Source organism: Mesoplodon mirus (genome assembly GCF_964341445.2).
Source record: "Mesoplodon mirus genome assembly, chromosome: 3".
Lineage (NCBI taxonomy): Eukaryota > Metazoa > Chordata > Mammalia > Artiodactyla > Ziphiidae > Mesoplodon > Mesoplodon mirus.
The window spans coordinates 102,350,548-102,375,728 of record NC_138978.1 but is presented as its reverse complement, the minus strand read 5'-3'; the positions used below and the strand labels follow the sequence as shown (position 1 = coordinate 102,375,728).

Here is a 25,181-nt window from a genome sequence, read left to right as displayed (position 1 = left end):
CTATAGCTATTGGCCATAGCTTTAGAGCTAATCAAATAATATCCTTGCTTTGCTCTGCCTCTTCTCAATAAAAGCCCCACCACCACCAACACCCGCCCCCAGCACCTGTCAGTGGAGTGCTCCTAACCATTTCTGTTTTGGTGCTGCTGAATTTGAATCAATTTCTGCTCAAATAAACTCTTAAAATTTTTAATATGCCTCAGTTTATCTTTTAACACATCTCAGCGTCCCATCACTGAAATGTTGCTTCAAGGAAGAACTGACCAAGGCAAGCCTTTTAAGGTGCCCAAACCTGGCCGCATGTCAGAACCTCTTGGTGGGTTTGTTAAAAATATAGATTCTCAGGCCTGGTCCCAAACCTGCTGGGTTAGAAACTCCAGGGGTGGTACCCAGAAATCTATATTAAGTAATGGGTTCCCCAGTTGATGTCAATACACCTAGCCCGACTCCTGTTCAGACGCTGGTATTTAGGAACAAAAGTGAACTAAAACTTGGCCCTCCTCTGTGTGTGCTCTCTGATACAGCAAATTCCATTTTTCGGGATCTGTGTCTTCGTCTATGTCCTTTTCAAGTGCAGTTGCTCTGGGGAGTACCTCTCATCAGTCTTACACAGAAAGGGAAAGCAGACATAGAAAAGGAAGTTTGCTGCTCCCTCCTAGTGTACCTCAAGCCTAATTCCATGCTCCAGTTCCCTCTGGGCAGAGTTTGATGGCTGTTCCTAACAACAGACGTTCTTAGTTCCACAGCTATGCTTCTGGGGAGTAAACACTTTAGTTACATGTGTTACACAAGTCCTACTCGCACTATCTTTTAATAAGGTTACTGGCACTTGAAGGACAAAATTTTTTTAGGTACAACAGACTTATATTATATATCATTACCTTTTCTCTCCAAAGATTCAAAAAAAAAAAAGCAGTTAGAGTGTAAGTGGGGGCTACAGCCAGCAAGACTGATGGTCCTTCCCTATGTCACTCTGCCACCGTTTGAGGCTCTGGTCCTGGCTGTCCCTCCATCTGAAATATTTGCTCATTCAAAAACATGACCACAGTCCCTCCAGCAACAGGCCAACAGCTCTGCTTTCCCAGACACACACACAGAGGTCTCATCACACGATGCTTTGGCTTGGTGAAGGCTGCAAGTGGCTCGGCTTCCTCCTAACTTGAGCTGAGGGTGTTTGTTACTACAGGTGGCCCTGGCAGCTGCTGCTATCCAACCTCGGCCAAAGTCCTGGTGGAGGTTCGTCTTGGGTGAGTGCTGTCTATGTGTGTCTTGTGTCTATGTGGTGGTTTGATTTCGACTTCTCTGGGAATGGACATGTCCAACTCTTGAATGGCTAGAGGGCCACACGGCAAGTGCTGGGGTCGATGAAATGCTTACGAAGTGGGTGTGCTGAAGTCTGTAGTATGTCTGGATGTGAAATAAAGAATTTCTGCTAAGCAGAACTTTCACATTTCCAGGACTTTACCAGTGTGCTGGCTCACTCTGGCAGCCTTCCAGAGGACTTTCTGGATTCATTTCTCTACTGAGTTCTCTCCGCAGCCGATCTTGAACTCCTGTGCAGGTGAGGACACACCTTCCTGCAGGAAATGGAGCTAGAGTGGTTCTCTAAAGGCCAAAAGGGCTTGTCCTATCCTAGAGGCATTTTGTATTCTAATAGATCTTCTCCATCTCTAATCACACTAACAATTGAGGAAACTCTGGAAAAGATATGGGAAGAATTTTTTTAAAGCAAAGCAAAAAAAAAAAACTTTGCCTTTGAATCATACCATTTCAATTGAAATTACTCACTAGTCAAGTCTCTTTTTTTATCCATGGTTCACTATGTCACTCCGCATTTCTCTTCCCTCTGTAAATCACTGAAAAGGCAAAGAAGGGAAGAAGCCACGAAATGCATTAAATTTGAAGACATTTTCTTAAATTAAAAAGCCCTTAAATGTCTCTGAGGTTCAGATTACCATTTTGATTTGAAATGCTATTTTTGCAGCACTTCACAGCAAATAAACAGAAAATTAAGAGAATCTGAACTGTTCAAAGGGCAAGAAGAAACTGACCAGCAGGTTCTAACTAAGCAGGGTGTTCTCTCTCCTGCTTGATGAAATGAATCCTCCCCAAGAGTCTCTTTGAGCTCAGATTACTGACCCAGGACAAAGAACTTTCCTCTCCACCCCCAGGCCTTTTATTAATTGAGCTTACTTTGGGCCTGTCATTGTGTCCAACAATTTATATCTCCTTTCATCTTCATAACATCTTATGAGGAGTTTTTTCCAATTTTCAGATGAGGAAACCTATACTTAGAATTGAAGCAAGTTGCCTCAGGGTAAGGGATAGTGGTCGGATTTGAACCCAGATCTGTCTCTTTAAAAAAATCCATTCATGCTGTTGAAAAGCTCTAGGATAATCCAAGAGTAAAACAAGACCAAAAGTCTTAGACAGAAAGATTCCCAAGGCTTCCCTTAGCATATCTGGAGGCCCCATGTCAGCCAGGGACCTAATCTGACTAGTCCTGTGTATAGAGAGGAGAAATGCTGAAATTGGAAGCAATTTAGAATCTCTCCCTTAATACAGTGAATTCTGTATGATGTAGAGGCCCCCAAATACTCATGTGTGTGTGTGTGTGTGTGTGTGTGTGTGTGTGTGTGTGTGTGTGGTACGCGGGCCTCTCACTGTTGTGGCCTCTCCTGTTGCGGAGCACAGGCTCCAGACACGCAGGCTCAGCGGCCATGGCTCACGGGCCCAGCCGCTCTGCGGCATGTGGGATCCTCCCGGACCAGGCCACGAACCCGTGTCCCCTGCATCGGCAGGCGGACTCTCAACCACTGTGCCACCAGGGAAGCCCCTAAATACTCATTTTTTGAGAGTTTTGCAGGATTTCTACAAGGATCTCCTTAAAGAGAGGGTCAGATCTCTTCAGGTTGAAGATTGAAATTGCTAAGGAAGGGAGAAGCAACGATCAGGGCCCGCCCAGAGGGACAGAGGAAGGGGAGGGTAGTGACCTAGAGCAGTGCTTCTCAAACTTGGAGAGTCAGAATCACCTGGGAACCTGACAGAAACACGAAGGCCCAGGTCTTACCCACGTCAGCAGGCCTGGTTCTCTACATCCTTTATTAGCTCTCCAAGAGATTCTGATGCACACCAGAGTTTGAACACTACTGTCTAAGCAGTGATCCTCAAACTTGAACATGCATGTGAATCATCTGGGGATTTAGTAAATCTGGGTGGGGCCTAAGATTGTTCGTTTTGAACAAGTGTTCTGGTGATGCTGATGAATAGCAAGGTCTAAGAGTGATGGTTTTCAAGCATTTTTTTTAAAAAAGTATTGCGTCTCTTTCTCTAACAAAATCTTAGGGAAGGGACTTCCCTGGCGGTCCAGTGGTTAGGACTCTGTGCTCCCAATGCAGGGGGCACGGGTTCAATCCCTGGTTGGGGAACTAAGATCCTGCATGCCATATGGCGCGGCCAACAACAACAACAAAACAAAATCTTAGGGAAGACCAGAATACAATACACCACTCCTCACCTCTTAGGGGCCCCCAAGACACTTCTACTACCCCTCTATGGCTCAGGGGAAACACTGATTTAAAATGGCCATAATACTGGAAATAGTTTTCAAGAATGCAGACCCAGGCCCATGTACATTTCACTGAAGATCAGGGCTTACGGTCATTAGTACTTTGGGAGGTTTGTTTTTTTTTTTTGCGGTGCGCGGGCCTCTCACTGTTGTGGCCTCTCCCGTTGCAGAGCACAGGCTCCAGACGCGCAGGCTCAGCGGCCATGGCTCATGGGCCCAGCCGCTCTGCGGCATGTGGGATCCTCCCAGACCGGGGCACGAACCTGCGTCCCCTGCATCGGCAGGCGGACTCTCAACCACTGCGCCACCAGGGAAGCCCCCTTTGGGAGTTTTTTAAAGTAATTTTTTATAATTTAGAACTTTCCTCACAGTTTTTTTTTTAAACATCTTTATTGGAGTATAATTGCTTTACAGTGTTGTGTTAGTTTCTGCTGTATAACAAAGTGAAATCAAAAAGAGAAAAACAAAACCTGTATGCTAACACAGTTTGTTTTTAATAAGCCAGGTCTGTTTCCCTGTAGTCACTGGAAACAGAAACTCTTTAAAAATTAATAGGGATTATTCTTATTTCAGACCTGCAGGTGGGGCAAGAATTAGAAAGCATGAGTCCTGCTGTGCTCAGAGAAGTAGTAGACTGGGAGAGGAAATAGAGAACAGGCAGCACAGAGAAGCATGTGTCCTGCCAGTGGAAGGAAGTTTCGGAGGGGAGCTGGCCCAGGCTGGGAGGCTGTCTGGTGGGCTTTACTGGTAGGAAGGCTTCATTTCCACCCACACTCTCTGAAGTCAGCCATGTCTGATTGTGTGTATGTGTATGTGTGTTTACGTGTCCCGTCTGTACTTTGGGGTTGATAATATTCCCTGAGGGTTTTCCCACGACCCCAAATCAAGCAGGCCTCCTAGAAAATTCCTCGTGAAGCAGTACATGCTACTTACTGGGTCAGCACACACAGCTCTGTGTGGTCATCTCCGTGGCCCCAGCCAAGAGTAGCCTCTGTAGGGCACCCCGAATAGCCTAGACAGGATCAGCCATGAGAACACCTGAGTGGCAGTGAGGGTTATCTTTACTCCAGCTGCCCTTTCAGCACCCCTTTTCCTCTGCTGGCCATGTCCACCCATACAAACTGGAAGCAGACATCCTAGCTCTCTGCAGGCTGTTGACAGATTCCAACAGCTGACTACTAAAGTGAGGTTAGGGACTTCCCTGGTGGTGCAGTGGTTAAGAATCCACCTGCCAATGCAGGGGACACGGGTTCGAGCCCTGGTCTGGGAAGATCCCACATGCCACAGAGCAATTAAGCCCCTGAGCCACAACTACTGAGCCCACGTGCCACAGCTACTGAAGTCCGGCGCCTAGAGCCCATGCTCTGCAACAAGAGAAGCCACTGCAATGAGAAGCCCGTGCACCGAAATGAAGAGTAGCCCCCACTCACCACAACTAGAGAAAGCTCATGTGCAGCAACGAAGACCCAATGCAGTCAAAAATTAATTAATTAAAAAAAAATAGTGAGGTCAGACCAGCAGTATTGGCGTCACCTGCATCACCTGGACCTTGTTTGTAGTGCAAAGTCTCAGATCTTTCCTACACCTACCAAATCAGAATCTGGTTTTAACAAGGCCCCAGGTGATTCGGATGCACAATAAGGTTTGAGAAGGTCTGCTCTAAAGCAGCAGTTCTTAGCTTTGGCTACACTTTAGAATCACCCAAAGAGCTTTTAGAAACCCTGATGCCCAGACTTTACCCCAAACCAATTAAATCAGATTTTGGGGGGATAAAGCCCAGGCATCAATTACTCTTAAGCTCTCAAAGTGACTCAGTGTATAGCAGGGTTGGAAACCACTATCTGAAGTGAGGGATGAAGCGGCTGCCTCTCTGAAACATATTTACATTTTCCTGTGGGACCCTGGAATACTGAAAAAATTTCAGAATCCAAAGGATTTCATCTCCACTGGTGGAATCTGAGGGGAGACAATCTAATAGGGGAGAAAATGTTATGTGAGAGGAGAGCAAGGACCCCTCGCATCACAAAGAAAGCATTTGCCTTTCTAATTGAAGTCAGCTTTCTTTTTAATATTAGGGCTGCATGAGCCTTTGTTGTTTTTTTTTAAATTTATTTTTATTTATTTTGGCCGCACCAGGTCTTAGTTGTGGCACACAGGATCTTTGTTGCAGCATGCGGACTTCATTGTGGCATGCACGCAGGATCCAGTTCCCCCACCAGGGATCAAACCTGGGCTCCCTGCATTGGGAGTGCAGAGTCTTACCCATTGAGCCACCAGGGAAGTCCCTGAAGAGTCAGCTTTGATCCTGACTTAAGTCACCTTAAAGAGCAACAAAAAAATTCCTTTCTATTGTATCCATGAGAAAAATGACTTACCCATTCCAAGTGTACTTCCAGAGCAGGTTACTGTAATAAATAAAAACACAAGCATTTAAAATATATTTATTGATGTATTTGAGATGGTGAAGATATAATTTAAGAAAGAATAATAGGAAAGTGAACCAAAGAATGAGTAAGAATCAGCTTAGGGGATAAGAGAAGGAGATACCTGCTAACAGTATGAACTTGGACAAGTTACTTGACTTTTCTGTGCCTCAGTTTACCTGTTAAGTGGTAAGAATAAGAATGCCAGCCTCAGACTTCCCTGGTGGCACAGTGGTTAAGAATCCGCCTGCCAGTGCAGGGGACACGGGTTCAAGCGCTGGTCCGGGAAGATCCCACATGCCGCGGAGCAACTAAACCCGTGCGCCACAACTACTGAGCCTGTGCTCTAGAGCCCACGAGCTACAACTACTGAAGCCCGCGCACCTAGAGCCCATGCTCCGCAACAAGAGAAGCCACCGTAATGAGAATCCTGCGCACCGCAACAAAGAGTTGCCCCTGCTTGCCGCAACTAGAGAAAGCCCACACACAGCAACGAAGACCCAATGCAACCAAATAAATAAATTAATTTAAAAAAAATAACCTCATAGGGTTGTTATAAGGGTCAACTGAGTTAATACATGTAAAGCCCTTAGAATAGTGTCTGGCACACAGCACTCAATAAATATTAGTCATTATTATTATTTACAGTATCACCCTAATTACAGGATTAAGGCATCATTGATATTGGAGAAAAAAAAACACACACACATACACACACACACACCAAAAAACAAAACCAAAAACCTTCCCCCAGATGCATGGTTTTTACTAGGGAGACAGAGCAAAGGTAGATTCCTTAACTTGAGTCTAGACACCCAACCTTTACTAAAGTGAAATGGCTACAGGCTTGAGATAACACCCCACCAAAGGTATTAGAGTTCCAACTAACAAACTATCAGAGGAATGACTCTCTAAGGGTTGAATTGTGAATATGAAGTAGGAGAAAGAACAAAGACTTCCATCACTCACTTACTGGCTGTATAATCATAGACAAACACATACACTCTTTTATTCATTCCTTTTAAAATTTAAAATGTATTGGGCAACAGTTACATGCAAAGTACTGAGAGTCCAAGAGATTACCATTTAGCAGAAATAACATACATTCAACTCACAGTAATATGGTGTGGTGAAGATGATAAGAGTGAGGTGGAGTCATAAAGGAGGGAGATGAACTCAGACTATGAGAACTGGAGAAGACTTCAGAGAGGAGGGGGGGTTTGGGCTGGTGGAGTTCCCTTGGTTGAGGTGGGGTGGAAATCCAGGCAAAGAGGAGTACTGCATTACCTCAGAAACATGATGTGCCATGGTATGTGTGTGTGGCAAGGGCAGATGTGTGTGAATTGTCCCATGTGACTAGACTAGAGAATGGAGTCTTCTCAGGAGAGATGTTGTGGAATGAACCTAGAATTGTACTGTCCAATACAGTAGCCACTTACCACATGTAGCTATGAGCATTCCAAATGTGGCTATTCTGAACTGAGATGTGCTGTATTAAATAAATGCAGACAAGATATTGAAGACTTAGTATAGAAAAAATATATAAAGTTTTTATATTGATATATAAATTTTTTATATTGATTCCATGTTGAAAAGTAGAATACTTTGGATTAAAATTAACTATATAAAAATATATATATATATAAATATACTATTAAATTAATTGCACCTATTTCTTTTTACCTTTTTAACATGGCTACTAGGAAATTAAAAATTTTCAAACTTGCGTTATTGGATAGGGCTTCCCCGGTGGCACAGTGGTTGAGAGTCTGCCTGCCGATGCAGGGGACACGAGTTCGTGCCCTGGTCCGGGAAGATCCCACATGCCGCGGAGCGGCTGGGCCCGTGAGCCATGGCCGCTGGACCTGCGCGTCCGGAGCCTGTGCTCCGCAATGGGAGAGGCCACAGCAGTGAGAGGCCCGCGTACAGCAAAAAAAAAAAAAAAAAAAAAAAATTTCTATTGGATAGTGCAAGTGTAGAAAGACAGATGGGGGACAGATTGTAAAGGACCTTAAATGCCATGCTCAGAGGATTGAATTTTATTCTATGGGGCAATAGAAAATTTCTGAGGATTTTGAAGCATGAAAGAAAGACAGTTGGGTCAGGGTCCTAGAATGACAACTCTAGCAATAGTATGAAGACTGGCAAGAGGGCAGGAGGACAGGACTGGTGTAGTAGCATAGGGGAGAGGTAGTAAGATCCTGAAATATTGAAGTAGCTATAGGAATGAAGAGAAGAAGTTGGATTTAGAAACCATCATGGAGTGAACAGGACAGGGCTGGGAGACTAATAAAACATGGAGGGTGAGGGAGAGGGAAGCTGACTCCTGGGTTTTCAGCTTGAGTACTTGAAACAAGGATGACAGGAGATCAAAAACTGCAGAAGATCAGAAATTCCTTTTGGCCTTGAGGAGTTGAAATGCCTGGGTCATATCTCTAAGTAGAGATAGCACATTTCCATATGGATTTAGGGGTCAGAAGAAGAGAGGGGTTGTAGGTAGAGATTTGGGAGCCTCTGAGTCTCAGTTTGCTCATTTATATATTGGAGATAATAAAATCTGTTGAACCTACCTCATAGAGTTATTTTGAGCATTCAGTGAAATATTGAATATGAAAATGCTTGATAAATTTCAAAACATTATGCAAATATAGTGAAGTATTGTTGTTGATCTATAGGCTCTTCTTCCTAAGAGCTCATCCTCAGCCCAACGACCTATTCCTGGCCCTTCCCATAGGGCCATGCTTTGGACCAGCTTGTCCTCTGGACAAGATAATGAAAAAGCAAGGAATCAGAGCATGACAACCAAGGACAGCAAGAACACCCCCTGAAGAGGACCTGGCCTGGTTCCATCACCAGGAGCCATCTTGAACCTTCTTGTCACCAACCCATAATTGGAAATTTTAGATTCTGGTTATTAGTAAATTTCTGAGCCAATATTTATTCCTCTTCTTGTGTTGACCTGCAAAGTTATAGGGCTTCATCATCTCTTCATTTTATTTTATTTTAGAAATATATGAAAAATACATGACTATGCCCTGGGCAAGGTAGCAGAACATGTTGGAATACAGAGCAGGAGAATTGCTAATGTTTTTCTGCCAGCTCTGGTGAGATGGCAGTGGCTGACATTCGTGCATTTTGTGATCACAGACTGTCTGCCCACTCATATTTCCAAACCTAGCTTATGATTTATAAATTTGTTTTTTTCTGATCCTCCAACTCTCCCTCAGTCATAAGTCTGAATCTGTGCAAATAAAGGTTCAAGTCTCTTATTTCAAACATTCAGGTTGTTTGTCATTATCTCTAACACTATGTTACAAACCTATCCCCAAATCTCAAAGCAGAAAATCATGTTAAATCTGCTTTACTGTTTAAGCAGCAAGCATCTGGTCCTTTTTCTGAAGGAGAAAAGAGAGAGAGGGATGAGAGGAGTGTCTCCAAATCAAGTGATAATAAAGCATCACAATTCCAAAGAAGCTTGGGGTCCGCAGTAGCCAGAATCTGCCTGCAGGATGTACAAAATATCATGCCCTCTTTGACCTTCCTACATAGCAAATAGTGTGATTTTTCTGAGTCTTAATTCACAGATTGAGTTGAGGGCTAGTTTTAAATAAAGGGTCATAATTTGCCCTACCTGAATATATTTTTTTTGGACAGAAAGTAAGCTTCAGTCCTGTCTCAGCAACTGGGGAGACCATCACGGTATATACAACCCCGCAGGGTATCTCGGTGATATCGCAGAAACTGAGGCCAGCGCTTGGGGCACACGTGAAAATGCCTTTGGAACCATAGAGGTCAGTGCTGTAATTGGCAGTGCCCCTGGAGGCCTGCCAGTAGATCCGGATGCCATTAGGGCCCAGCCTATATAATTTCACCCCCAAAGGGCAGCAGGAACCTGAAGGATAAAACAAAAACAAATACATCACTATTCCACCATCACCACAATCCTGGCCTTTGTTACTATGGGGAAACAACATAAGTAACCTACTCAATAATAAATGATTAGAGCCAGATTTGAGGGAGTATTCAAGTTCCTTCTGTGGTGGGTCACATGATTAGAAATCCATGTGTGAGGGTGAGGTGGGGCATGAGTTTTTAATAGAGAACAATGGTGAGGCCAAAAGTCCACGCTTGGCAGATGTGTATTGTATATGACTCAAACTTTATGAGTCAAATGCACAGAATTCTTGTCAAGATCCCTCATAATGCCCTATTTTCATATGATTTTAGTGGGATTCAATTTAAATATAATTAAGTGCATTCAGCATTAACTGAAAAGACCTATTTTGCTGAGCTGAGTAGCATGATGCCTGTTGCTGGCCCACTCTTCATCCATGTTAGCTGACTGGGTACATTTCCTTTCTCTTTTCCTGAATACCTTGAGCAGGCCACATATTAGGTGTCAAATGGTGGATTCCTCAGTAACTAACATAAAAATGTTATTGTATAATAATAAAAAAATTCAGTTACAGATAGACTTTATTCTTTTTTTTTAAAAAAAAAGGTTTTTTAGGTGTGAAGGTAAGCAATGGGCCATATTTCCAGAACTGGATATCAAGGTGAGAAATTAGGCAGCAAACCTAATGAAAGCTAATGGGCCAAAAGGAATGATAATCCAGCTTATGTATGTGTAGCACATTTTAAATGCTTTCATATCATGATCATTCCTATTTCTCTTACCAATGAGGAAATGGAATCAGAGAATAAGATAACGCAGTTCAGCTTAAGAAGCCAGGTCTTTAAACTCCTAGTTGAAGACTCACTCTATTACCTTTGGGATGCCAAAATTATATTTCAACTATCCCACCCCATGCCTTGGGGCAGATACAGCTAACTGGTCATCATATTCTCTCCCATTAAGCCTGAGAAGCATCCTTAGAAGATTTTTTCAAAACAGTTCTCCAAGCAGCCACTTCAGTGGACTAGAATCACACCAGAGAAATCTTATTTGCTAACCCTGTACCACTCCCTACTTCTCCCGCTATTTCCTAGTGGCTTGGTCTTTGTGAAGAACAAGATGCAATACTGTGCTCTGTTAACCTGTTGAAATAAGAAACCACAGAAGAAGCTGGAGTGGTTTAGAAGAGTGAGGTAGTAGCATAATAATAAGAAGAAAGAAACATTGAAGCCAAATAGAATGTGTGATCTAAATGCTGTCTGAAAACTCTGCCAGACGGAGTTACTCTGTGCTGCAGGTAGCTGGGTCATATAAAAACCTATCCTTCTTTCAGAAAAAGTACACCTGAACCTTGTTACCAGGGGAGTTAATTCACCAACTACTAACAGAAGCCTCTGAACCTTTGAGGTCCTAAGTCAAGAGGAAAACTGTAAACATTTTAGAAAGTAATCTGAACTTACCATGCAAGCTCGGTGGAGACGCAGCATCTTTTAAAATGAGATGGAAAGGCTATGTCTGGATCTATAATAGTCAAAGTCCTTGTTGATACTCTAGAGCTAGAGGTTAGAATTCACTTACTCGAGGAATAACTTTGGTAGCCACAGTCCGCAGTCAACCCAGTGGCACTAACTGCTTTTAATGCCACTGTGTAATTGATGCCGCATGTGATGCATCCCAGGAGACAGTGGTTTTGATCGGTGTGACACTTAGACTGTCCAGTGTGTGACTCCAGAACTGTCACATAGGTTTGGGCGCCGGTCCCAACAGTCCAGCTCACGTTGATTACCGATTGTGTGACCTGAGTTACTGTCAGCCTGGCTGGACAGCATGGCACTTAAATGAGGAAAGAGAAAAAACTGGGGATTTATTTCCAGTGAGGGTTATTTGTGAAAACTAACCAAGTATGGTATTTTGCCTGTGTTTCATTCAATATCCTAAATTTCTCAAACCTTCAACTGTTAATCAAAACGTCCTTAATAACTATAAATGGAATATAACCTTTAAAAATTGTGAATCACTATATTGTAACTTCTATAATATTGTACCTCAACTATACTTCAATAAAAAGATAAATTAAAAAAAACTTTAAAAATTTTCTTTTGTTGGGCAGCCCTGGTGGCGCAGTGGTTGAGAGTCCGCCTGCCAATGCAGGGGACATGGGTTTGTGCCCCGGTCCGGGAGGATCCCACATGCCGCGGAGCAGCTGGGCCCATGAGCCATGGCCGCTGAGCCTGCACGTCCGGAGCCTGTGCTCCGCAACGGGAGAGGCCACAACGGTGAGAGGCCTGCGTACTGCAAAAAAAAAAAGAAAAAAAAATTGCCTTTTGTTAAGTAAAATCTCATTCCCTCTGATACGTTATTTAACATCACTGTATATAGCAGGTGCTTTCCCCAAGAACGCAGTGCAATGACTGGCTATGGGCAATGTGAGATTCTCCCCAATTTTTTTCAGAATAAGAAAGAAACCCTTTGTTGTTCTCCAACTTTAACAATTCCAACTGCAAATTTTAAAGCAATGGTTGCATTCACCTTTTCTCCTAGTATATCTTACATTTGCAATGAAATGTATTTTGCCTTTCTCATGCATTTCATAGTACATAGCTGATATAAAAGCTCAAAATATTCTTAGCCACCTAAGAGTACCACAACCAATTCTCAACTTTTCAAAGATCCATTATACAGGATACAGAATATCTGGAATCTTCCTGCGTATTTGGCATTGTCTCTGTTCTGCTGCTCTTTACGTTTCAACTTATCTAGTCTAAAGTGCCATCTATCATTGTATATAAGAGAAAATAACGTCCAAAGGCTTTAAGTAATTTGCTAAATTTCATTCACACACAATGCTATGAAGCAATAGCAGCTTTCGTTTATCATGCTCTTACTGTGCATCAGGCACTCTAAGTGCTCTTCAGCATAAATAACGTAATATTCACAGCCACCCGATAAAGCCATTATCCCCTTCTAGCAATTAGGAAACTGAAACTCAGAAAGCATTTTGTAGAGAAAGATTTGAAAGGGCTGAACCAAAGAAATAAACAATAAACTAGCTCATTTGGTCACTTGTTAGTTGTTTTGGTAGATTGTGTCACGGGGGAATACGAATTCAAATAAATGTTTTTGCAGAGTCAATGTATTCCTCCTTTGATGTTGGTATTTGAATATATTAGAGCCTTCAGATGATACTTTTAAAGAACGTGTGTGAAAGTTTTCTAAGACTGGGGCTCTTTGAAAGGCCTCTCTGAGTTTAAGGTATTTCTATCACACTTAGGGTAAATCAAATAAGAAAGTTCATGTCCTAAAACAATTCCTAAGGACCCCATTGAAGTAGAGGTTCAGGCTGTGGTTGCTACATACCCGTTTCTAAGGGCACACTGTAGCTGGGCAGGCTCCGTCCTGCTGGTGTTTCAGCCACAGCGGTGACGGAGAACACTGAGCCACAGGGCAAGCTCCACAAGGTGCAGGACTCTCCCGTGCTGCTGCACCGGTACAGCCCTTTCTCTCCCTGGGCAGTCACCGTGTAAGTGGCCTCATCATTAGTGGATCGCCAGTACACGTTAATCATGGAAAAGGCATCCTTCGAAACATTTTTGATTTCAGGGCTGCAAGGAGCTAAGAGATTTTAGATTATGAATTGAAACAGTCAGAATCAAAAATATCACACGTGGGCTTCCCTGGTGGCGCAGTGGTTGAGAGTCCGCCTGCCGATGCAGGGGACGTGGGTTCATGCCCCGGTCCGGGAAGATCCCACATGCCGCAGAGCGGCTGGGCCCGTGAGCCATGGCCGCTGAGCCTGCGCATCCGGAGCCTGTGCTCCGCAACGGGAGAGGCCACAACAGTGAGAGGCCTGCGTACCGCAAAACAAAAAAAACAAAAAAACAAAAATATCACACATGCCATTTGGTCTAAAACTGACCTTTCCCCCGCAAATGAGATCATTACTTTCGACCATACCATGCATGTAGGGCAAATTCATACAGCCTTTGTGTGGAAACCTTGTTGACGTTGACGTGTGGTATTGGGCTCCCATAGCTTCGGACTAATTGGAAAATGTTAAGGAGCCATTTGAACTCCAATAGCGAAAGTAATTAGGACAAACATTTGTGGTCTTAACCTTCATAGTGTGAATACAGGCAGGCACCCCAAAGGTAGGAGGAAGTGAATGGCTGAGGTAATCTCTAGCAAAACCTTCCACTCTCCTCATGGTCTTCTATTTCCTTTTTGTCCTCTTTCCCTCTTCCACCTTCTCTTCTGCCTCTCCTTAGTAAGACAGGGGCTCTCAGGGTCACCACAACAGGGTGGCTAATGGCAGTTAGCCTTTTTACCGAATGCCCTTCCTGAGGGACATAGGTGGGGTGAGCCGTTCAGAATCAGTGAATGAAATCTTCTCTGTATCATACCTGTGGTTATAAATCGGGAAGTACATGACGTATTGCTGCCCCGGACTTCACTGAAGGAAAACACCGTGATGTTGTACTTGGTGTCACACTCTAGAGCAGAAAGGGTGCAAGCCGGAACAGTGTCATTGCATTCAACCACGCTGAACCCATCTACAGCCTTGGTTTCATAAAGTTCGGCACCACGGACGGGAGACCAGACGATCTCTACTCTGTCACTGGACACCAACACAGGGTTAATGTCACCAGGACAACACGGGGCTGAGAGCAGGAGCAGAGAGAGAGCGAAGGTCAGTACAGGAGCCATGCTGTCAGAGTGGCACTGAGTCCTGGCGTCTCTGTGCCCAGAGCCTCTGCACTACCCTCCTAAGTCACTGCAACAATCTCCTACAGGTCTGTCCAGCTCCAGTCCTGGACTAACACCCACTACTTAGAGGATGAATTCTCTATGCATGACATTCAAGGTTATTACAAGCTCTACCCAGTCGATATGTCCAGCTGCCCCTCCCCATCCCCTGCCTCACCAGACCCCTCAATTCTCACACGCGCTTTTATTTCCCTATGCCTCAAAGATTGTGTTCGTGCTACTGGAATGCGGTTCCCTTCTTCTGCCTGACAAAATCATGTTTAGTTTAACTTTAGATCCTATCCGTCTTTCCAGACACTAAACTAGATAAAACTAGAGGGCGGAGGAGGGGAAGAAGCATTGTATTAGCAGATTTTAGAAGAGGCCCTACACTACCTCACAGACAAATTCTGACAAGTGTCTAACTCACATGGGGTTTCTCTGGAATGCTCTTGCCCCACCTACATTCCATCGTCCTTAAAGATCCAGTTCAAGGCCAGTCCCTCTGGAAGACCCTCCTGTGCTCTTGAGACCTTACTGATAGTCTCTGACTCTAAATTCCAAAGGCACCAATTATTTGATTCCTTCATCTTGGTAAAAACGTAGGGGCCTAGGTTCGATCCCTGGTCAGGGAACTAGATCCCACAAGAATGCCACAACTAAGAGTTCACATGCCACGACTAAGGAGCCCTCGGGCTGCAACTAAGACCGGGTGCAACCAAATAAATAAATAAATAAATATTAAAAATATATTATATCCCAGCTAGTATTGTTATTTATATAATTATATTATAGTATTCTTGTTTGTAAATATAGTTAATTAATTTTGTCACTCACTCCATTCATTCTTTAAAAATCGAGCATCTCCCATATGCCAGTCATACTATGATAAGCATTCAGGATGAGAGATAAATAAAATACAATCCCTGCCCTTTGAAGACCCAAGCCTAGTGGAGAATAATAGTAACAATAATAATGATGCTAATAAAAATATTTGCATTGTGCTTTTCTCATATACAAAGACCTTTTCATATTCATGTTCTCATTATTATTTGTCCCATTTTGCAGTAGCAGATACTAAGGAACTTAGCAAGGTAGGCATCATTATTCCCATTTTGCGAATGAGTTGGTGGTCAAGTTAGGACTTAAACCCAGGTGTCCTACTCCAAAGCCCTCCACACCTTGTAGAATCTTTGCCATTGCATCCCTGTTTTCTGGGCTTGCAGAAAGAGTGTACTCTGAGACCTAAGGATCACCTCCCCTTCAGCCTCCAGCACAGGGCTGAACACTGAGTAGATCTTGGTGGAGGGTTCAACTTTTCAGAGTAAGCTTGAGTAACAACATTCTTTCCCTTCTTTTCACCCCTAAACCTTGCATTCTTATTAAGCTTGAGTCCACGAAGTCCAAATTCCCTAGTCTGGAAAGGATGTGAAAGAAGAGATTCACTTTCCATTCTTGGCCCTAGAATGGCTCCCAGGTGGTCTAGGTAAGTCAATAAGTGCAATGGATGATCCATTCTGCTGTTGAGTTTAGTGAACTCAGAACTCAACTCCCTTTACAAACATCAAGTGCAACTCACCTGTGGTATAATTAAACACATCACCCAAAGGACTCTGTCCTGCCTTGTTATAGGCAAAAACACTAATAAAGTAAGTGAAGCCACACTCAGATAAAAAATTGCACTGGGTGAGGGAGGTGTTGCAGTGTACTTCCAAGCCATCGTCATTCTTCACAAAGGCCACATAGTAATCACCCAGATGCACGTTGGACCAAGCCACAGACAGGTGGCCAGGGGGATCTTCTTGGATTGTCACCCTTCCAGGTGCACAAGCAACTAGGAAATGATAAATAATAAACAGTTGTGAGAGTACTGCAAGAGATTTTCTTCGCACCTTTGCATAGTAGCTCTTCACTAAATGTTAGTTCTCATCCCCAAAACACACAGATATTTCTAAATTGAAGCATAGACCTCCACATATGTATGTCTTTATCTCTTTGATGAGAATGAAAGTGGGAAGATATCTAAACACATATTCCAAACTATAGACATTCCATCTTTATCTTAAAAGAATAGCTCCCACCAGGCCTAGGTCTGTGAAACATGATGTAAATAAGAGACCACTATCTGTACTGCACAGCTAGAGTTGTGTAACACTCAAACTGGATCTTAGAATATTTACAACTTTACAAATGCAAAAGAAAATAAACTAATTAGTGAAAGGAATAGGAACCAGGTTTCCTAATTTTCAGTGTTTTTTCCAATGCACGAGATCTGGTTTCACTATCAACATTATTCAAACTCATCAGAAAGTACAACTCAACACTTTCATTTAGACCAGGCTTTCATTTTTGCTTGTTCTAGAGTGTTCTGGAACATTGTCATGTGATTATTTGTTTCCCTAATGGTAGTCACTTTGGTTTACCAACCCCCCAGTGATCTCACTCTTGTTTACATACCAGTTTTCAGGGTCACTGCTGAAATTGATCTGGTAGATCCGGCATCATTAGTTGCTAAAACTGAAATCAGGTACTTGGTTCCACACTGGAGAGAGGAGATGGTGCAGGAACTGAAAGTCGTACTACAGCTCAGCCTGGAAGAGTCACTCAAAGCCATCACGGTATAGTTGAAAGCTCCTTCTGTCGGTGCCCATGAAACAGATGCCTTCAGAGAACCGCTATCAAAAGAGACTTGAATGTTGGCAGGAGCACGAGGACCTACATTTTTGAGAAACAATTAAGATTTTTGCAGTAACCTCAAGAACCCAAGTAAGATTTGACCTAACAATATTGCAGAGCTTGGAGGATGGAGTACTCCAATCATATGATACTTGCAAGTGTACAAAGCATAAAATTGGGATTTAGGGTACCTGAGAACTGGTAACACATCTCCCATTAACTATGCAAACTCATAACTAGCTATATGACTTCAGCTACGTTATTTAATCTTTTTGTTATTTATTTATTTATTTTTCTCATCTGTAAAACAGATCCTAGCACATATAGGTACTAAGTAAACATCTTGAATAAATGAATGAGTGAACGTACAATTTGATAAGTGATACAAATAATTAAATGAAATTATAAATGTGAAGGGCTAAGAGGGTCATGTGGGTATGTTATCAAGTGGTAGGTCAAATATTCTCTTATAGATTGATAAAGTTAAACAGATTAGTTTCAACAACATTCCTTCTTTACTTTTGACACACGCTAAGACATATAAGAGCTTTTAGGTCACAGCTGCTTACAGACGAGCAGACTTTCTATTCTAAATCAAAGGGAAAAAAGGAAAGTATCAAGTGTGATGGTCACACAGGAAGGCAGTTTTTTAGCATCTCCAAAATGATTTCCTCTGCATTCTTAGAAATATGCCTTCCTTTCCTCAGGCTTATCCTCCTAAAACAGCTTGAGGCCCTCAATAAATGTTTGTGGAGAGAAAGAATGAGTGAATGTCTTGGAAGAGGCCCAGAGACACTGATTTGTCATAGACATCCTGACTCACCAGGCCCATCATGAATCACCTTAGGGCCACCTTGCTCTGATTTCTACCTGGAGAAGTAATATAAAAGGCAAACCCTTCACTTCTCCCTACATTTCTGCTTCGGCCTATAGACAATGGGGCTTCCACTCCCCTCCAAAGTAGGAACTGTTGGAGAGAACATTTCTGGTTTCTTTCCACTTTCTCCTTGGTTCTCCCCAAGAGATGAAACAGCTAATCTGGTTGGTGAGTCCGGCATCTACTAGGCCATATTGTCAGAGGATGACTCACTCTGCCTCAAGAGAAGGAAAAATCTCTCTCCTTCCCTCTCTCTCCATCTCATTCTTTTGGCTCAGAGCAGCAGCTCAGTTTGGGCATCTAGTTATCATGCAGTAGGATGCCCTGGTCAGGTATCCCTGCAATGGGGATTGTGAGAACACACACCATGCATCAGCTTCTCAGCCTATAGCAGGAGGAGAGGTGGTAGGAAGCCCCTCGTTGACCTCAGGCCCAAACTGAGGACTTTGGGAAATATATCTGAAATATTGATTCCCACCACAGCACAAAGTGCCGTAACAGGAAGTTTGTTTTTTTTGTTGCTGTGCCTCTAGAGCAATGCCAGCTGAAAGTTGGGACACACTCATTAAATGTCTGCTGAATAAATTCTTGTTTGGTCCAGTTCCTTTTGTCTCTACTCTTGGTCTGAACCTATGAAGGGACAAGAGGTGACTGGTAAACCTAAAAAGAATTATCTCCTGCTGTGTGATATTGAACATGTAAGGTGAAAATAAGTTGGCTTTGGTGGGGGGTGCCATGCTCTGTGCGCTCTGAGCAGCATTTCTTTACACATGCCATAAGCATTTAAACCACCGAGGAGGAATTATCAAGACACTATAAATAAGCTCATAATAAATTTAAATAGCTGCTGCCAGCTGCTCTGTACTTATCACTTAACGCTGCCCTCAGTGACTGCAGTGCACAGCCTTTCTCATTAATCAAAAAGGAGAAGGTTGGGACTGAGCTGCGAAGTCCTTACCTGTTCTCTGATTGCAGGTGGAGTCATCCCCAGGTGTTCCGCTGGCATTCCACGCATAGGCCTTTATGGTGTAGAGAGTCCCAGCGTCTAAACTGGTGAATGTCAAGGAGGTGTTGGTGGTATTTTCTTTCCATATTCTCCCCAAACCATTAGCTCGCATAATGGACACAGAAAATCCGGTTGCCATATATACGGTTTCCCACTGCACAAGAATAGAGTCTGGACTTGGAGAGCTTACTTGTAGAATTGGTGCAGCCAGCACTACAAAGACAAAAACCTGTGCATTTGTGTTATGAAAGTGCAAGAGAGGCTAATTCAAATTTAGGAATAGGTAATTTGAGGTTGATTATCCATATTATGAAAAAATTATTTGCTTTGCAATAGGATTCATGGCAGAGTTCCATTAAACAATGTTATTTAAATGTGTATTAATGACACATTAATGCTGATGACTCAGCAGAGGAAGGGGGGACAGAGAAATTCTAATATTAGGCATACCTTCAACTGGAAATTGGTAAGAAATTAGATAAAACCTCCCTGTAATCATAATATAAATCAATGGGGGGAATGATAGTTTATACTATTTTAACATGCACGCAACCTTTCAGAAATATGCTGAGGTACAACTTTATCAAATCAATTTGTCATGCTGATGACAAACTCTAAATAGTTTTATTTCAAACAAGTCAAAGTGCAGCAAAATCGCTTCTATGTGTTCTTTATTCCACATGGTCTTTATTGATAATTGAGGTTAAAAACAGAAATACCTGGGCTTCCCTGGTGGTGCAGTGGTTGGGAATCCGCCTGCCAATTCAGGGGACACAGGTTCGATCCCTGGTCCAGGAAGATCCCACATGCTGTGGAGCAACTAAGCCCGTGTGCCACAACTACTGAGCCTGCACTCTAGAGCCTGTGAGCCACAACTACTGAGCCCATGTGCCACAACTATTGAAGCCCGCACACGCTAGTGCCCATGCTCTGCAACGAGAAGCCACCGCAATGAGTAGCCTGCTCACCGCAACAAAAAGTAGCCCACGCTCTCCGCAACTAGAGAAAGCCTGCACGCAGCAACAAAGACTCAATGCAGCCAAAAATAAATCAACAAATTTATAAAACAAACAAACAAACAAAATGAAACAGAAATCCCTTTTTCAGAGATTTAAAAGCACGGATGCTTTTAAAGATGCCCAGAAATGGGTTTTATTTTCCAAAGCATCTGGAATTTACATACCACCTCCTCCACAGACATTTGAATTCCAAAAATAAAGTCACTTGGTGGCTTTCACTTCTGGGCCTTGAATCATAGACATTCACATGACACAAAATTACATCATGCATATGCATCCTCAGTATAATTGATCCAGGTCACAAGCAATTGCTCAACAGAGGATGAGCATCCAGCTACCTGTCTTTGCCTGTTTTGGAGGCGATGCCTGGCTTCTGCCAGCAGAACTGATGGATCTGATGGTGATCAGGTACAAGGTTGCAGCCTTTAGGCCCGTCACAGTGCCTGGGGAACTGGCCACCACGGTTTCAATGACAGCGTTCCCATCTCTGGCCGTGAGGAGGTAACCGGTGGCCCCTGGCACTGTAGCCCATTCCACAGTGATACTGTTGCTGATTTTTGAATATGCCTGATCGATAGTGGGTATTTTGGGAGCTGAAAGAGATTTTGAAGGTGTACATTTGCTAGGGTACCTATAAGGATTACTTCTTTCATCATTTTACTTTCAAACTAAGTCATTCTCATGTCATCCTTCAGACATAAACCTTGCCCTTGTTTTCCAGATCAAGAAACAAACAAACAAACAAAAAAACAGAGGAAAAGAAAGGCAAAGCTACTCTCCAGAAGAGAGCAAGAAAGCTCAAACTTCTCATTCAGGAATGGGACCTCAAAGAGGTTTTTCCCGGTTGCCTCTGGGATAATTTGCATTTTTGTACTTTTAAAAGAGTTAACTAAGAGTAAGGAGTGATTTGGGAGAAGAACTCTGAGGGGAGGGAGAGAGTAACTGACGGCTTCCATTCTGGAGGCTACTCCAGTCTGGCATTCTGTGAATCCCCAGGCAGGCTTTGTCACAGGTCTCCCCTCCCTGCCCCACCTCTATGCGACGTCTCCAGCAAGGGTCCACCTCCATCCCCCACCTCTGTTGAGGCTGTGATTTCCACGTATGCACTTTGCACATTTTCCAAGTGACATTTAATCTAATGGAGGAAGGGGGAGAATTGAGTTCTTTGCTTCATAATTGAGCGTACTGTCTTTAATATTATCAGAGTGTAACAATTTTCAGATTCTTCTATATAAAATAAAAATAAACTTTATTCTCTCCTTCTCTATCAAAACATCTGTCCCAGCCTAAGAATGACATGCCGGGGTCCCTCCTCACCTGGGCCTGGCCGTGGTTTCCCAGGAGGCCGTGAATGCTTATGTCATGAGTTTACACAAGGCATTCCTATACTTTGGGCATGGGGTTGAAGATACAACATGGTAATCAGATTTACTACTCTGCAAAACTCCACGGACTCAAAAATGCCCTGGGTGTAGGAGGTCCAAGTAGAAGAAAAGGTCAAACAAAAATATCTGGGTTTTAGGTTTGAAGCTGGCAATTGGTCTTTTATATTTAATGTACTGCATTTGCTGGGTAAAATCACTATATGCCAAGTTCAAAACTAAAGTGCAAAACAAAACTCTAGGGCAAAGAGGAGAAATAAATACTGTCCAAATGTGTGATTTGCCAGTATCAACTCCCTCCCTCCAACAGAACCCAACCTGAAAAACCCCATGTGCGTGACACAGACAACTTCTCTTTCTGTACCCATAGCCCAGAAAGTTGGCTTTGGCAGCATCTCAGAAATAACCACGCTGCAACAATGAACAAAGAGTCCACTGTGCACTGGCCAGACGTTCCTTGAACATCACCCAGGACTGTCTCCTTTGCCATCAAAAGAAAACTATGATGGTTGTAAATGCCAGGGAAAAGTTGCAGGGGCTCATCTTAGCCATTTGCCAGCAGAAGCTGACTCTGCGGGAAGCGCCTATGTCCCCTCTCTGTTGTAGGATAGAAAGCCCCCGCAGGGGTCTCACATTTATCCCTCCTACACACTCATCCCTTTTCTGCTCCCCCAGTTATTTGTTCTCTGTTAATACCTTCTTTCCTCTAACTTTGCGGTGTCTCTCAATCCCTGCTGCTTCCCTTGTCCCCATTGTTCATCTTATCTCCTGTTAACCAGTCCTGCTCATTGGAATGGACTAATTTCCTGGACAAATGACAACCAAACTAGACATTGTCATGACAGTGCCTTCATGGAGTGGCTTGAAAGGCATCTAAAAGGCTGGCATGACACCGGCTATCTCCCCACAGGCCTGTCAAGGGGCCTGAGGACTCCACAAAATTTGTCGTATTGGATTGAGCTGGGAGGGGCACATTTGCCCAGCATAGTAGTACATGAAGCCAGTATCAGCAGGATGGAACGTGGGGTTTCATGATGGGAAAATAGCAAAGGATTTGGATTTCAGAATGCTGGGTTTGAGCCCTGGCTCTGCCATTTACTTCTGTCTATGAACACGTACGGGTGATTTAACCTCTTCTAGTCTCAGTTTTCTTCCTTGAGTATATGGAATATTAATAATTCCTACATCTTTGAGTTTACTTTGAAATGTAAAATACTTACATCTTAAGATGGTAAAGATTAAGTAAAATAGTGAATGTAAGGGCACATTGAAAGGTAGGAAGGGTTAGTGTGTGTGTGTGTGTGTGTGTGTGAACCACAACGAGCAATTTTGGGGTTTGGAAAAGGCAGACTGCATGGCGTTGCCATGGAGGAGGTGCTGCCAGGGAAGGTGGGAATATGGAGACTCTGGGGTAAGCACAGGCTGGAGAGACAGATTGCCTGTTTACACATGGTTCTAGAGCAGGATCTGACCAGTAACAGCAATGAAAAAAGATCAACACCTCTGTACTATGTTTCCCTTAAAGAGATGAGAAGATTGAGCAGGACGTGTAAGTCTTCATAAATTAGCAGCGGTTCTTCACTCTTTCTTTGTTCTGTATTTGGCCCGCTTAATGCACTGATGAAAGAGAAAAATTTATTCCCTAGATTTGCAATCAACCACTCTGATTAGTCAAAAATGAAACGCTTTGATTCACAGCATCTGTGCATTCTACCAACTCAGAGATCTAAATTAGCCCATGTGGTCCCAGTGGCCAGACACAGATAAACAGCCGATGTCAGAGCCCAAAAAGAATCAGAATACACACACCCCAAATGAAACCTCCTATACAGTATCAATAAAACACATCACATCTATTGAAAAGACAGGATGAATCAATTAACAGCATCACCAGTATATCAGTCTGCCCCATTCTCTCTCTCAAATAGTGTGGGTAACGTGGGACTAAAAAGAGGCCTGTTCTGAGGGCTCAGTGTGTCCTGTGGTCCTGGGACCCTCTAAGAGACAGCAGAACTAGATTTTGTCCAATCGAAGGGCCACTGATTTTTTAAAAATCACTTTGTTTATGGCCAAATAGTCCTTCTCACAGCTTCCTGGTCAATCCTGAAGGTGTCTCAAGAATAAGTGAGTAAGAATAAAGCATGAAATAATAACTTTTAAAAACCTATTGTATAAGCACGGATTTTATGGCTCAGCCAAAAATCTATATCAAACATTTTAATTGCCTTATTTACATTTCCTTTTCTGTGGTATATACAAAACAATAAATAATATTTGTTCTTATTTGTGCTGAATTAGTAAGAGAGTTTATTGGTGATATAATTGATATTATATGGTTCCTTCAGGTAATCTAAATTCCATTGAACATAAGTTTCCATTCTAGGGACTTAAATTTCTAGAATGTATGAGCCAGGAGAGGCCTGTAGAGAAATTAGCCTTGCCTTCAGTCATTTATTCAAGAAAAATGGTGATAAAATCTCTTAAAAGAAAGCCTTTTTCCAGCTCTGGGCTTTCATTGTTTATATTTTAAGGCTGCAATATTAGAAGTATAAAATCTTTTTTATTAGAGAATCTAATCTTTTTATTAGAGAATCTTTTATTAGAGAATTTTGATCAAAACTGTTTCTAGTTTTCTCCTCTAATTCCTTAGAAGACAAATAAGAAAAGTTATATAAATTAGTCTCTTCACTAAAATTTTGTTTCTTTGACTAGAATGATGATCATTGTAATACTTTACTAATGGTTAACCGTGTTTGAGAAAAATCTATGACTGCATGACTCTATACATCTCAGTACTCAAGAAGAATATCTTATGAGGATGTATCTTTAAATTTTGATCCATGTATTTGTCTTACCAGTTACACTCACAGTGTGAGTGCTCAGAAAATGTTGAATATTTTTCCTGGTATAGCCTTTATATTTCAGGGTAGCCCAGGAATTAACAATGGAAATTAAAATCAAATATGGGGAGGGTAAACTTGCATTTCAGAGAATGTTACCTGTTTTTGTTGAAGCAACCTGGAAAAAGGAAAGTTTAGAATATTAGAACCATAAAGAAAAACACCATTTGGGGAAATGTAAAACCTAAATCAGAGCAGTAATATACTTAGCACAACATGTTTATACATAATGTGAGCAATCTTCCAATCCACACACGGTATTTATTTGCACAAATTATTTTCCAGCACTCAAATCTACCACAAAGCAATCCTAAATAAAATTGAGAGGATGGAGAGAGATCACATTACTGTTTCATTTTTCTCCCTGAATCTGCCTATTGAACTAAGTCAGTAGCTGCTGATGGATTTTTCAGAAATCTTTGTTTTTAAAACATAATGATATTCTTGTTTTCTTTCACTAGTAAATTGTATTAAATTTCAAACACACAAACATATACAATCTTGGTATGCCTCCAAAGTATTTTGATTTCCATCTCCCCACCCCTGAGGCCCTCAAAAAAAGAGAAAGATATTGAATGTATCTTTTTTCCCCCTAAATCATTGCAGGTAGGTTGGAATGGTGAACTCACCATTTTAAGGCAGATAAGACTGAATCCAATCACAGACAAACATTTCACCTGTCCACCAGCCAT

General features: G+C 42.5%; 1 protein-coding gene across 1 annotated transcript; it reads right to left on the bottom strand.

Annotated features, from left to right (window-relative positions):
- Positions 1 to 1,824: 1,824 nt before the first annotated feature.
- On the bottom strand, positions 1,825 to 25,181 carry FNDC7 (fibronectin type III domain containing 7; the record flags this gene model as incomplete). Its single annotated transcript, XM_082615526.1, has 12 exons — positions 1,825 to 1,856; positions 5,944 to 5,973; positions 9,623 to 9,883; positions 11,465 to 11,719; positions 13,244 to 13,498; positions 14,287 to 14,544; positions 16,209 to 16,463; positions 17,087 to 17,344; positions 19,141 to 19,401; positions 20,546 to 20,800; positions 24,589 to 24,607; positions 25,119 to 25,181. The coding sequence occupies 12 exons, from the start codon at positions 25,179 to 25,181 to the stop codon at positions 1,825 to 1,827; spliced, it is 2,202 nt and encodes a 733-aa protein (XP_082471652.1).